This window comes from Labrus bergylta, chromosome 7 (assembly GCF_963930695.1).
Source record: "Labrus bergylta chromosome 7, fLabBer1.1, whole genome shotgun sequence".
Taxonomy (NCBI): domain Eukaryota; kingdom Metazoa; phylum Chordata; class Actinopteri; order Labriformes; family Labridae; genus Labrus; species Labrus bergylta.
In genome coordinates this window covers 96,012-111,016 of record NC_089201.1, presented here as the reverse complement: position 1 = coordinate 111,016, position 15,005 = coordinate 96,012, and the positions used below count along the sequence as shown (strand labels likewise).

The 15,005-nt window shown below is 40.6% G+C and overlaps 1 protein-coding gene across 1 annotated transcript in view; it reads right to left on the bottom strand.

Moving 5' to 3' along the window:
* Nucleotides 1–255: 255 nt before the first annotated feature.
* The window catches only part of sf3b3 (splicing factor 3b, subunit 3), a 30,124-nt gene continuing 15,374 nt past the window's right edge, over nt 256–15,005 (bottom strand). The window contains exons 22-27 of the mRNA XM_020653074.3: nt 10,685–10,810; nt 7,894–8,106; nt 7,676–7,774; nt 2,262–2,405; nt 1,428–1,532; nt 256–1,331 (exon numbers count right to left, since the gene is read on the bottom strand). Coding sequence (XP_020508730.1) covers nt 1,191–1,331; nt 1,428–1,532; nt 2,262–2,405; nt 7,676–7,774; nt 7,894–8,106; nt 10,685–10,810 — 828 coding nt within the window. The 3' untranslated portion in view covers nt 256–1,190. The remainder of the gene's footprint in view (nt 1,332–1,427; nt 1,533–2,261; nt 2,406–7,675; nt 7,775–7,893; nt 8,107–10,684; nt 10,811–15,005) is intronic.

Here is a 15,005-nt window from a genome sequence, read left to right as displayed (position 1 = left end):
ACAAGACTGTTCTGCCTGTAAGATCCTAATCAAATGATATCAAATATAAACATTTTAACTGTTAATTGAAAAAGACGGCAACAAATAGTTCTAATCCTCGACTTGAATGCACTTGTAAAAACACACCAAAAAAAAAAAAAACTTAATTTCAATCGGTAATGTGTGAATGATGGAGGTGGGTGCAGCTATGATCGTCTTGGCCAAGCTCTGGTTATCCACACACACAGTGGCAGGAAATGACACACAAACACATGGTATTATAAAGCACAAAAAAACAACAACTTTATTTACAAAAACAGACCACAGCCCCCATCCCACAAACCCCTAAATTCAGTGACTACAGAGGAATGCTATGTCTGCGCTTGTGGCTGAGGTTGGGAATTTTACAGGACTGAGAAGAACACCACCCTGTGCAACCCTTCAGGATTCTTCCACCCACCTATTCAGTCCGAGTTCAGCTTCATCGGATGCCTCAGACGGTTTCGGCTTGGACAGAGTAGGCTTCTTTCTAAGTACAAGTTGTCAGTGAAACGTATGCTTTGATTAGCCAGTGGCTAACTTCTTATTTGACACAGGTAGGACCAGTGGTGTGTGAGAATACTGTTCACACATCTGTTGGTGGGAACCCAAGCGATTGAAGATTGATACTGAGCTTCCTGCCATGTTTCCATGTAATGACATCTACATACTTCACTGCATGGGTGTTTGGTTTCTGATTGCAGACGAGGTGTGAATAACTGAAAGAAACTTCTCAGAAATTAGTCAGCTTGCAGAAGGAGGGTGTCTAACGGTTGTTCACACAACTGTGTGTGGACGTTCACACGCTTTAAATCATGAAGGGTCCATTATGGTTACGTCATAATTGATTCATGTACAGGAGGGGGGCGAGCATGGGACATTTATGTTTCAATATATTCAGTGTGGGCCTTCCCACAGTCAGTCATTTAAAAATACAAAAAAGTCTGACAATGCGTGTTCTTAAAAAAGGCATACTGTGGCAAAACAGTATGTGCAGTGTGTGTGTGTGTGTGTGTGTGTGTGTGTGTGTGTGTGTGTGTGTGTGTGTGTGTGTGTGTGTGTGTGTGTGTGTGTGTGTGTGTGTGTGTGTGTGTGTGTGTGTGTGTGTGAGAGAGAGGGTGATGGCGAGCAGAGTGCGTCTGTGTCCACCTCTGCTGTATGACACGGTGTGATTAGAAGGCGTAGCGAGTGCGAATGTCCTCCAGTTTCTTAGAGACCTCCGGGGGCGTTCTGTCCAGCTCCTCAGCCACACTCTTCTGTTTGTGAGGGTCCATACTGTTAAACTGCTCACACAGATCTCCATCGATCACATTCTAAAGACCCCAACACACAGAGGACAGAAGGTGATGAAACTTTAAGAAAAGATTCACAGATGAAAGTTCTGCATGAAAGACAAACTGAATACAAACCTTAACTGGGAAGTAGTATGATCTAAAGCTGAGATGATCTCGGCCACACATGGGAGGGAACTCGGAGCGCATATGCATCTCTAAATGCTGGAAGAAGTCATGGTCCTGAACACACGAGACGGGGAACAAAGAACAGAGAGATTTGAGAACAAGTGGAGCAAAAGACACATTCATGTAACCACATGTATCTTGTAAGGGGACAGAAAATGTGACAATTAGTCACGATTAATCTCTGAATTTAAATAGTTAATCACGATGAATCACTTTTTTAGTCATGTTTGAAATTAAATTATTTTGAGTTTTAAATTTAAAATTGTTCAGCATTTATTTTGAATTTTTGTACCGTCTTAAACTGAAAGTACTTTAATTGCTGTTTGATTTCAACCCTGCTTTTATTTTGAAATAAACTTCTGGTAGGTTAAGACATCAACTTAACCACAGAAAAATGAAGTTGTTGCTGATTAAAAACTAAATGAAAACAGTTAACAAGTGAATGGTAAAAAAAAGGTGTGATGTTTGATGTCATAAGGTGGATAATACTTTGTCAGCTGATCTGTCTGAGATTTCTTTTTAAAGTGAAACGAGACATTTAAAGTCGCAGGTGTCGTTCTTTTCAAACTGTGACTACAGGGAGTCACTGTGGCGGTTAATCCACCGTGCGTCTTAAGGGACAAAATAGCATGTGATTAAAATAATTAAGTGGATAATTTCACCCCTTAATTAATGGATATTAACTAGTTAATGCCGACAGCCTGAGTGACGATGTATGTTTCAGAGGCCTGACTAATGTGTTCCTCTCTCAGGATGCCAGTTGTACGTGAATGTTCGTCTCACCTCGTGTGACGTGAAAGGGACAAGTATGCCAATGCCTCCGGATATCGTAGTGTAGACCAGCGACTCTGAACCTCCAGGTATTAGAGTTGTTTTCTGGAGAGATAGCACCGTCTCTCCTACGTGGTAGTTCACAACCACTTCAGCCTGCAGAGTCACAGAGGGAGAGAGAGTCAGTCATGAGTTTTTGTTATCTGCACTGATTCACCCCCAGAGTGTTGTTCATGATCACTTCAGAAACCCACACGGTCACAGAGATGGTCAAAAGATTATTATTTATGACCCCTTATTGCTTTTCATCACCTGGGGTGACTCGTGACACATTTATTTTTATTTGCATCTCTTCATGTGGCCTAAACTTATATTGTTAAAACAGTGAATTAAAGATGTTATAGTCCTTAAACTTTTCCACGTTGAACCCATTAATGTATTCGGATGTTGATTTCCTGTACTGCAACGCCTGAGACTTAGATGTACCAGAACGCCAATAGAAAAGGGTCAGCGAGACAAAACAGAGTTAGAGTGCAGGCCGAGACTGGAACAGGAACTTTACTGACTCTATGTAGAGAGCCCCATGTCATACAGGGGAGACCATAGACTGTAAATATGAATGGACAAAGCCTGAGTGAAATCAGACATCTGTTCCTACAGGGGGCTCAGAACCCTAACTCTCAGTCAACCTAACGACAGGCGGGTTTTAAGCCTCTTAGCCTCTGTTACATCACGGCTACCTGTCAATCATGTCAGCTACGCTCCTAACTATGGATAACATATGGTTCATAAAATCTGGTTTCTAATCAAACATGCACATAAAGCTTCTCTGAAACTTGGTGTTTTTGCTTATGATATTTGGATGGATTGACTTTGTGTCAGAGACTGGACTGACTTCTACAGGAACATCTTTACCTCCAGTCATTCTGGTGGAACATTACAGGCAGCTAAGAATAGAAATGAGAAATTTGATCAGATATCTAATTGAAGCCATTTCACGCCCCCCCCCCCCCCCCACACACTGCTGAACTCTTCTGACAACAAAATGTGTGTAAAAAGTGCACACACAGTGGGCTCTGTGCCGAGGCTACGTTCTGAAAGACACGCAGTGTCATCGTCTGCAAAGAGGAAATTGGTCCGGATGGTCTGACCTAATCCAATAACCATCAAAAACCTGCTTTAGCAATAATTAGAGATGGTAATCAGGATGTACCGTAGATACAAAGAGAGCATTGGGCAGTAATAAAACCTCAGCATTAGCCTGGCCTTTTTTGGTCTTGTGGCGTCAGTGTCACATATGTTGTGCATGCAACTCTGTGCCTCCAGACACAACTGAGTCAGACATGAAGTGAACACAGCTCCGCTCTGATGGTAATCAGCCAGCGGTGGATTGGGGGGGGGGGGGGCAACATCAGTGTTTCCAAAGAGATAAAGAGCTCTTTATCTCTTCTTCCCTAGGGGCAGCCCCCAATTATCCCACTCAGGGTCGAACCTGCATGTTTCGCATTTTGAACTTAAAAACTCTCCCTGTGAACCCTGAATGGGCATTCCATTGTCCAGAAACACACATTTGTTTATGTAACAAAATAAGGGATGAAGGAGTCTCAATGAGGCAGTGCTTTAAGCTAAATGCTAACATCGATAAGCCAACAAGCTTAAAAAGGTGACTAAGAACTCAGAGAGCACCTTGAATAATTTCTTATGAATGGATTTGAGTTTAGAACAATGTTTACTTTATTACTTGGGTAAACTATTAAAGAATTTTTCAGAATTTGACTTGCAACAGCAACGTAACAAAGCTCTGCCGTCGTTATGTCTTTGTACTTTTATATTGATCAGCAGCGGGAGCCCCACATACACACGCACTAAGACGTGTGCACGCACACACACAGTGCTGTTCTCCCCTGTAATGCCTATACCTTTTGACATCACATCATCTGAAAAAGGCTACAGAAACACAACAGCTTCCTCAGATTTTTTAGTGGATAACACCACAAGACTTCTCCTCAGACATGCACTAGCACTTGACAGGGTTCCCACTCTTTTCCATAGATCATTTTCCAGGACTTTTCCAGGACATTTTCAGCGATGATTGAGCTGGTATGACAGTCCATGATCGTGTGACACCAATATTAAGTGTCTTTAACAAGGTTAATCACACCCACTGTGAGCTACCGCTTCAACGGTTAATCATTTAATATCATGTTAAGGTCCATTATTTACCCTTAACAACGCTGTTTTGCATTTGAAGAGATAATGCTAGCAAAGTAAAAGGTTAGGTATTCGGCCCGTGTTTGGTTCACACAGTCGGGTACCTTATTGGGTCGTTATTGTGCAAATGAACCTTTTCACATGAGACGCAATTATCTTTCCCGCTCTGCAGTTTGTAAACATTGCCAATTGGCATTTATCAAACTCTCACTTTTGTCAGGCACAAAGTCATAGCAGAACGCAGCCCTAGTAGGAAAGACCAACTAGATAGAGAAATTCAGTGCAAGCTAGCACACCATCAATAACGTTAACTAACTACTGTTAATGTGCTGACCTCAAACTGAGGCGAAAACACAAGTCTACCTGATAGTTGTTTACTCTCTCAATTTACTCTCAAGGTGTTTTTTTCTCTTTTTGTGAAGGATCTTTTCGCTCCATCCTCTCAACTAAATTGTAAATAAAATATCCACTTTTGACACGAGGGGGAGGCGGAGCCATTACATTATCAATAGACTTCCATTCAATCTGCGTTGTGGATTATGTAACAAATAGATACTTTTATTAACGTGTGGAGGTGAAAATGTCCAACCCTGTAGGAGTGTTGGAATAATTTTCCAGGACATTTTATTTTTCTGTCATTTTCCAGGTGTTTTCCAGTACTAGAAAATTATTCAACTGTTGTCCAGGTTTTCCAGGATGAGTGCGAACCCTGATTTAAACATGTGATGTTGTACAGTGTTGCAGAATCCGATTGTTTGTCTCAAGTGTCTGTTATCATGACTTATCTATCACAGCATCTCACATCACACGTGTGGCACCAAAACATCGCACATATCGAGCATTAGAAATTTTATCAACAACAATTGAATGTGGTGAAGAAATTTCAAGAATTTATTTTAAGTGCATGTCATCAAGCACGTGTCTTTGCAACTTTAGAAGATTACAATCTAAGTGTAAGATAACATCAGGCCAAAGGCTACACCGTTCAACAGGACTCACATGGTGTCTTTGTTTTGAGGTTCAAAGAGCCTAAAAACAAGTCAGGACTGGCTCATGAAAGAAGACTCCTCAAGTGCTTTTTGTCCAGCATGAGACGGTATCTGTGAAAATAGTACCAGAAGTGTCACATGACTGCGGTTATGCCTTGGTCTTGTGCTAGTGGAAGTGGTGGAAACGTTTGTTATTGTCCAGAGGTTTTAGATTTATGCAATGATGAGTGTAAAATATTTTACCTTCTTTATTAGGGGCGCAACAGATCACAAAAGTCAGGGCTTGGATCGGATCATAGATTTTGTGCGGATCAGATCATTTTTCAGATAGCATTATAATAATGCCTAAAATACTGTTGTCATGGTGTATCGTTTTGAGAAGTCGGATAACTTGGAGGATAAAAAAAACTTGACTATCTTCACATTTGTACCGGAGATCTCCGTTGCACCTACATGCAGCTTTCTTTTCACAGAGACTCTGCTCTGGTATTTATTGGCAGTAAATTAATTTTGGATGATACATTTTCCATCGATCCCCAGATCATGTGACTCGAACTGATCGCAGATCTGATCTTTTAAAATCAAATTAGATTGGATTGCATCTATTTGAATACATGATAGCATTAAGTGAAGCTGTGTATGGGTAATTGAGTTCATCCACTCAGATGCAAACTAGCACACACACTTTTTGGATAAGGAATCCATGCGTCCACACCCCACATCTAAAAACAGACACAGTACATTTCCAAACCCAAACAGATTTTCAATCAAGCTGACAAACACTGTGTCACAAAGACAACTGGGACCAACTTATAATGTCTCAATCGGAGGGACTTTCCCAAACTATCTGCTACCTAAACACTTTCTGACCACAACTTAAATTTGGGATGAGTGATTAGATGTGCATTTCTCCATTCTGCGTGAGAGTGTTTGTTTGCACAATTGCATTTGTCAGTAGGTTATACTTGTGGCTATCGGTGTTTTGCAGTTTGAGTGTGTGCATGTGTGGACGGTTGGAGGAGGCAGATCAGGGCACCAGGCCAGAGTCCTGCACAGGCCTGACATTGTGGCGGCAGCAGCAGCCGGTCTGAATCTCTGAATCTTGAAAAGCATGAGCCTAACAGAACACAAACCCTGAAGCGCCCACTCTAACAGAGATTTTGCTTTTCCACTTTTTATTCCTGTCACACTCAATCTTAAGCTAAAATGAGGAGGAGATGCAAGACTCTCAATGAGCAAAAATTATGTTACACTTAAGACACCAATAGTGATATAGTCATGTTGCACCCTGTTTTTGTCTCTCAGAGAAAAAGGTTTAAACTGTCTTCTTGCCTGACGATTTCTACTGTGTTCAGTAACGTCAACAACGTGCAGTTTCTGTGCAGCTCTGTCGCTCTTTTAGTTCTGTTTGTTTTCACTTTGTGGAGTTTGCACTCCTACTAGCTACAGTACAGTAGTTAAGCTCTCAGCCTGCAGTGAAAGTTGTGAAGCACAGACCACTAGATTGCGAGCTCTCTGCCCAACTCCGCTGGTCACTCTTTAATTTACTAACTTTAATATAGGACTCTTTCGATCAAAAGAGCACTCCACAAATTCTTATTTACAGAACAATATTCCACCATTTTCTTTAAATGCATGATTATGACCTCATGTGGGACAAAAAATGTTGAAAAGTCTTGCAGCCAGACTGGTCTGTGTCACCGTCTTTACCAGCACAGCTTACATTCAGCAATCAATACACATTGAATGGGGATGAATTTTTGGTCCCGTCAGGTTGGCGCTGTGTTTGATGGTAACGGCTTCGGCTGCACCTGCGGGTGAGGTAATGAGTGTGGGTGTCTGCATTATATACTGGTTTATTGTTAGCACAGGTGTGTGCGAGCAATATACCAGTATAAAAAACATATTTGTTCAATGTAGACACTGACACACCTCCACCGCTGGTACCGCGTCGGTACATAACAGACGGATGTTTGGGTCTTCAGGAGACGCCAAATGGACTTGAGATATGTACATTTTTAAATACCTGTGAATGTGAATGGACCATTACTGTTTTCTGTCTCGCTAAAAGAGGCTCTGAGTTAAACTATGATTGATTAGCTCGAGTGTTTTATGCCTCGATACTATGGATCAATAAAATCTGAGATCATTTTAGTTTCAAAAACATTGGCTATCAAATGCTGACTGTAAGAGATCACATTCTTTGATCAGTTATCAGTATTTTACCTTCTGTGATGCTCCATTAAGGAGGCCTCGATCCCACAGTGCTTTGTTTCCTGTGGGGTCTTCGTCCACATCATCGCTTGTATTTGGGGGAAGACGCACCTGAGAAAATAGAAAGTGAAGATGTGTTATCCTTTAGCTTGTTAGCTTTGCAGGGCGGCAGACACGTTTTATACAAGTCAGATATTCACATACCAAATGGTCCCTGTCCCCATACTTACTATGCTGATGTTGCCAAACTTGTCAGCCGAGGCCATGGTGTCATAGTCGAGCAGACAGGCTGTGGTCACCCAGCGAGGATAGGTGTCATCAGCGAAGATGATGAGCTGGTTCTCGTTGCGTCGATAGCGAACCCAGAACAGACTCTCCTGAACGTCAGACACGATCACACGCTGGCCAACTGGGTAGATGCCCGTCACCAGATTGGGAACATGCTAAAGAGAAGAGTAAAAAATTTTTTACTTTGAAGGCATGATGAATATATACGAGGGAGGAAAATACAAATGTTTTATCAAAGGGGAACATGATGTGAAGTGGCCATGTTCAACAAGCACAACCATCAGCTGGTGTAAAGCCACCAAAACTAACCTGTAAGGTAACTAGAGCTGTTTTCACATATCACTCCTGAAAATGTCCTGACCTGCCTGTTCATATATGCACCTCGCAGCAGGAGACTATAATCGCAGTCGGATGGGAGGGGGAGTCTCCTGAGGCAAGACGTGACGTAAAAAAAAGGCGTGGAAGTGGCGGACCGAGTCTGCAATAAGACGCTGAGATGAGAATATCTGCGCTTAAACCCATGCTACATGTAGGTCGCTGGAACAAGATATCAACAAAAGTGAGGAGAAGACTGTACTGGCGAACAGAAAACATGACGCAGCCATTCAATTACGGGCACCAGTCAAAGGGTATAAATGTCACCATCTTCTCCCACTCGCTCGAGGAGAGTTCTCCTGATAAGATCCTGCTGCATTCTCACAGCAGCTCACTCGGCTCTCCGGGGAGAGCCTCTAAACCTCTGAAATGTGGCCAAAACACTTTCCACCTAATAAAACTTAAGTCATCTTTAATTTAAGGAGTGATAAAAAAGCAATTAAATCAGTGATCCTAAAAAGTGCTTGCAGACTCATTCTAATAATTTTTTTACATTTACACACTCTGAATTAGTAAGAGTGAGACACATCTGTGATAAATTAGACAATACCCATAGTCACTGTACAAGCTTATATCGGCTGGTCGATTAATCGGTTGGGCTCTACTACTGACCTCTTCTTCAATAAGCCAATGTAGATGTTAACCTGCACATGACACGGGCTGATTTTGGACTCTGGCTCTGGTGAAGTTTGTGTGTTTGTGAAAACAGGCACCTTGACGGACAGCACATAAATTCTGTCCTTTACGATGTCGTGCTTCGGAATTATATCTAATCTACAAAGGAAGCGGTGGAAGTTCAGGAGACTTTCCATTATTAAATTAAACTGTTAAACTCTAAAAAAAAGGGCTTTTGTGTACTGTTAAGATATAAATAACATCCATGTCTTTGCAGGAGGGTAGAGCCACAGTTTTTCACATTCATAACTTGAAATTGATCTGATATAAAAAAGGATTACTCACAAGTTGCTCAGCTTTTGAAATAGAATAATTATTGATTTACATAATCATACATTTACCTCTTATTGAAATAGTTTTATCCCATCATGTGGTTGATAATCTGTATGTAGGCAAGGTCAAAACAACAAACATACACTTAGTTTCTTAAAGAAAACTGTCCGTCTACAAAGACCCAGAATAATACCGTTTTCACACTTGCAGAAATCTCCTGATATTTCCCGGAGGAGCTGTATGTGTGAACGCAAACATAAAGGTTATTCACTCGGACTTCACCCAGAGTTTCTCCTGCCAGACCCCTAGTATTTTTTCCACAGCAAGTCTAAATGGGCTGATGTGAGAACGCCGCAGGATATTCTCCGGAGAATTCAGCTAGGAGGGGAGGAGTGACGTTTCTATACTGTTACTGCTGCACAATGCAAATATTGTCATTATTGCGCCGTATAGCGGACAGTGCTACTTTCGCGTTGTTTTTTTACATCACATTTGACAGGGATAGTCTCCATCTGTGAGGAGCATATGTGAACGGCCAGATCGGGAGAATCTATGGAGCAATCCTCCTGTAATTATTTAGATATTATCCAGAGTGCACATGTGAAAACTGCTTTGGTAACACTGAGGCAGTAACTTGCTCTGTGATGCAGAGGAATTTTCCCTCTTCCGTTGATTCATTTGAAGGTTAAGAAGTTTTGAAAAAAGGAAAACGGACTGTGCATGGAAGGACAAATCTAAAATACAAATCTTGCATTTTTATACCACCATAAAGTACAGTCAAAAGTCACATAATAGTTCACAATTATCAGAGTGGTAGGAAATATATCTGAACCCTTACTCCGATTTAAAAATAAAGAACAGACAAAACAGATGTAGCGTATCCAACCCTCTGTCTGAGAATAATGTGGATGTGTGGTCAAAGTGACCTTGAACTTTGACCACGATAATCCAATCAGTTCATTCGGGAGAGAAAGTTGAAGTCTGTGCTCAAATTAGACAAAGTGGCTCCAAGGATTTTGAGGAAATCACGTTACATCAAAAAGGATATTGACTGCCAAAAGAATGTTTTTTTTTCCAGGAATATTTTTTGTAGTGAGAAAATGAATCCTAGTTCACGTCATTAAGATCAGGATGCAAAAACTGCAAACCACATTTTTCTTTGTATTTCGTTTGTAATATCTGCAGCTTCTTTCTTCTGCTCCTCTGCTGTCTGAGCATCACAGAAGCAGGCTGATCGGCCATCAGAGGTACAAACAGACACGTAATGGGGGGGATACGATATGGAGCTCATGCTGTGTGTTTACATACTCTCAAACTTAATCAAGTTTGAGAGTGAAGTGATTTTCAGCAGAAAAGAGCTACATATAAGCTGCATACGTGTGTGTGTCTGAATTTGGGTTGTCGCCTCACCTTGTTTTCACATTTGCGAAGCAGCTTCTTCTTGCCAAGGTCGTAGATCCTCAGCAGTTTCCCGACTCCCACCAGGACTCGTCCTTGGAATGGAGCAATGGCCAAAGGCACATCTTCTACAGGGGTCTGCCAATCAAAACCAAAGAAATGCAGTTAATTGTGTTATTTTTGGAAACTTTGAGAGCAGCATATTTTCTAAAAGCAGATGTGTATGAATGGGCTACAAAGCCAACTCTCTCAGAGAATAGTTTACCACAAAACATTGTTCATCGTGACACATATTCATGATCACAACACTTAGAGAGAGACATCTTTATAAGAAATCTGAATAAATAAAAAAGGGAAAATCCCTTGCATCAGAAATGACTCTCTTCTGTCATCATGGGACTCTCCAGCTTGGAGACTTTTCTTTTAAGACGATCACAAGTTATGTTTTTATAAAAGATAACTCCTGTGATGACAACAAACTCCTTATTAAAAATAATCTGTTTGAAACCGATTTCTCCTTGCAACTCAAATGTATTTCTTGTAAATATGTTTTTGCAGATGTTCCAGATTATAAATCACACCAGTGTATTGACGCAGTTGGTTTTAGGAGGGTCCCTCAGAGACAGAAATGGTTTAACCTTTCTTCCTGCATGTTGGTTTCCACGGTGTTTAGCAAAGTCTACAAAGTACTCACTGTTTTTACTGCTGTGTCTGTAAGGTGACCTTGAGTGATGTGAAAGGCCCCCATAAATAAAATGCATAATTATTATGATTATTAATTTCTGTGTTGCTCTTTTAGCACCGAATATCGGTCACACTGGTAAAAAGTGTGCAGTGCACTTAGATGAAAAGAATTGGCATTAAAACTGCGTCTTATACAACATCTTATTTTTGCTGATAGTGTTCGCTTCGATTTCCTTTGAGTTGAACACACCAGCTCTTGTTTGCAAGAATGTAACTAAACAAAGCTTTATGCCCAAGCATGAAGGGACAGAAGCACTGAAAGGCTTTTCTGTCGGCTGTGGCTCAGTTGGTACAGTCAGTCGTCTCTCAATTGAGACATTGTAATGTGATACCTGCTGCATGCAGAGTCCTTGTGTCCCTACATGGCATCCAACAAGATGATTTAATCACTTAAGAAAATCTTGTGATCGGAAAATATGCTGACAAAATCTAATTAAAATCAGTTGAATTTCAATATTTCTCCTTAGGGTTTAAGAAATTAAAATCTAAAGGGCAACCGTAATGATTAACCCAAAATTAATCATTACAATTTCTGTAGAGGAATACCAAATATTGGATATGACGACTCTGTAATAACCCTCGACCCACAGCAAATGAAGATGAATATCTCTAAGTATGACTTGTGACAGAATTGCCCTCTTCATTCCTTTGGTAAATTCTATTTTGAAACAAGATAACAGTGGTCACAAGTGAAGTTGTGTCAGGCGTCCTTTACGTATCAAGTGATTAACCTTTTATTCATTTTGGAATTATACTTCTCAAACAAGATTACAGCCATCACAAGTCACAACATCTTTAAATCTCCTATTACTCATTGCATCTATGCCCTTACAAGAGTCTCTGAACTGTGTTGTGTTTGAACGCCACTGCATAAATAAACTCGTTTTACAGAATAGATTATAGATTAGATTGTAACAGTATGTTCGGACTTTTCCTTAAATGTTTGTGTAGTTCAATAGGGTTGAGGTCTGGCAAGTGAGCACAGAAAGTAATTGAAATCTTAAGTTTTCACCATTTCTGTGGCCTTCAAACAGGCCCGTCATAGCTTTGATTCATGTTTAAGTTTAAATGTAAGGCTCTAAGATCAAGCCCCGTCACAATTTTAAGCCAAAGAGGAATGTATGTATGCAGAAAAACATGGTGCTTCATTGTGTTAGTGATCCTTTTACAATTTCATCCCATCACACTGAAGTTCATGGGCTGCTGTATTAACCACTAATGTGTCTCCTTGTGTAAACCCTGTGAGAGCAACTTCGACATTATTGTTGCTGACAGTAATCTGTTCTGCAACACTCACTCGAGATGTTTTTTGGTCAATGCAGCTGTGTTGAGTTGTCATGGATGAGGGTTTCAGAAGAACTGCTCTTCCAATAAGGCTGCAGTTGGAGGTCTTTCAAAAATATCTTTACAAAGTCTGGCGACCTTCTTTTTGCCAACAACTTGGATCATTTGATCACTAATGATGCATTGTTTTCAGACGGCAGAAACTTTTTCATAGTTCAGGGAACTGTTGGAACTTTTAAATTTTTTTGTGATTCTCCATCGCAGGAACTTTGAGCTTTTTAGTTCCTAAACTTCGTTCAGAGAAACTACAGAGTACGTACTCTCCCACCATGGTGGTACAAATCAACACAGAAAGTAGTAGTTCTCAGGGAAGTCCCGAGCGGACAGTTCCTCTTCAAAAAGTCCCCAGGTCCCAAAAAACCTCTATCTTAGGTTTCCTGCTTTCATTAAAACTCTCTACAGGGAGTCATTTAGTGTCTCCCTCCAAACATGCCTGCATGAACAAACACTTGCTCACCAAGGTACTTCTGAATGAGAAGATGAAAACTGATGATGGGGAGATAGGGTGGTAAACATAGTTCAGTGGGAATTTAAGGTAAAGGTTAAGAAGGGCCAGGACAGCTATGAGTTCAATATGTTAAATTCACTGTGTCCAATGAAGCCCCACTTGTGTCTCAGTCTATAACAGCCTGTAATAAAAAGAAAAACATTTGAACTTCATTTTCAAATCATTTTAAATGTTAATTTACTGTCAGATTTTTATTTTATTTTTTTATGAAAGATTGCCAGGTCTAGAGGGGGCTGCCAAAGATCACAGGAGGGGCACAAGGATTTGTCTGCTCGTAGGTTGTCAAAATAGGATTTGCATAAATGAACCAAAATCATGATAACATTGACTGGATGGTTTATCCAAAGGTATTTCCCTATGAAAAAGTGTGCAGGCTTATTCTGTTGGGTTTGAAAAGAAAAAATATATAACAGAAGAAGGGAGGGAGGGGCTCCAAAAGTGTCTGATGGGGTTTGAGGGCAAACTCCTTTCAACTGTCTGCTGTCAGTTTTGAGTGTTAACAGGCTAATACAGTTTGAGTGTACGGTTTCTTCCCCACAAACACATGTTTGTATTTTCAGATAAATCCTGAAAAAGTGCTTCAGTGAATTGTAAGTCTTAGAAAGTACTCTCAGGTACTTGAAGAACTATAAGCACGGTAACTGGGAGTCCACCTGGACAGCAGGCTGGACACAGCTAAGCATGAAGGACTTCATACAAGACCAGCCAGAGCTGACTTTACTTTCCCTGGAGGCTCCAGTGAGTAAATGTTTGCAGGTTAAGGATATCTCTTCTTCCAGGGAAAATCTAACCGTGTACTCCAACAAGGCCTATAGCCAATTGGTGCAATAAACACGTAGTGAGTGAGAAGCACTGCTTGACTTTATTAAAAGTGATTTTTATCTTACCTTTATACTTTTGGCATGGTGTATATTTTGCCTTTGTATCTAATTTTGCAAAACAATTACCCCAGGTTTAACAACGTTCAACAACAGTTCTAAATGGCCGTGTGTATACCAGAGAACTGGCTGCTGAATGTATATACTGTAATTCTAACTAAGTTATCTAAAGGTATTGGCTTGGTTTTAATAAAGCTGGAAAACAAAGAATATGTTTATTGAAGCGTTTTTCAAAACACAGACGGACCTTCTTTGAGGCAGTGTGAGTACTGTTGACGTGTCAACTAGCACACAAACACTCTCGAAGTCACCCAGCTGAATATTGACAATATTTACTACAGCATGAATCTAAAAGAGTATCACCATTTTCTGTGCCCATGATAAAAGTGTGTACTCCTATTGTTTTCTAAACATGAATATGTCACTGAATTGTGCAAACATGGGTGTACCTCAGAATGTCAAACTGTGCAGGCATAATGTGTCTTGATCATGATGCGTTCATGTGCACCGGGTGTCTCTTCTTAAATTGCTGATATGGTTCAGCGGTTGGGAAATTTCCTCTAATGGGAGTTGATGACACAGTGCTAGAATAAAACTATCATGACTCACTTCCTCTTTTTAAACCACACCAGGTAACGTTCGAAGATGGAGTGATTCAGCAGACAGCTGCTGCTGCTCTATTTGAGTTTCTGGAGACTGAATGGGCAGCAGTGCATGATGCATAATATCTGTGTTTGGTGTCGTTAAGATTTCCTGGAGCTCTCCTGCCTGCTGACTAATGAGGACCTCTCTCTCACTTAAATCCAATCCTTATCTTAACTAACTTCTCAAACAGTGACACACTAACCCACATTTCAAT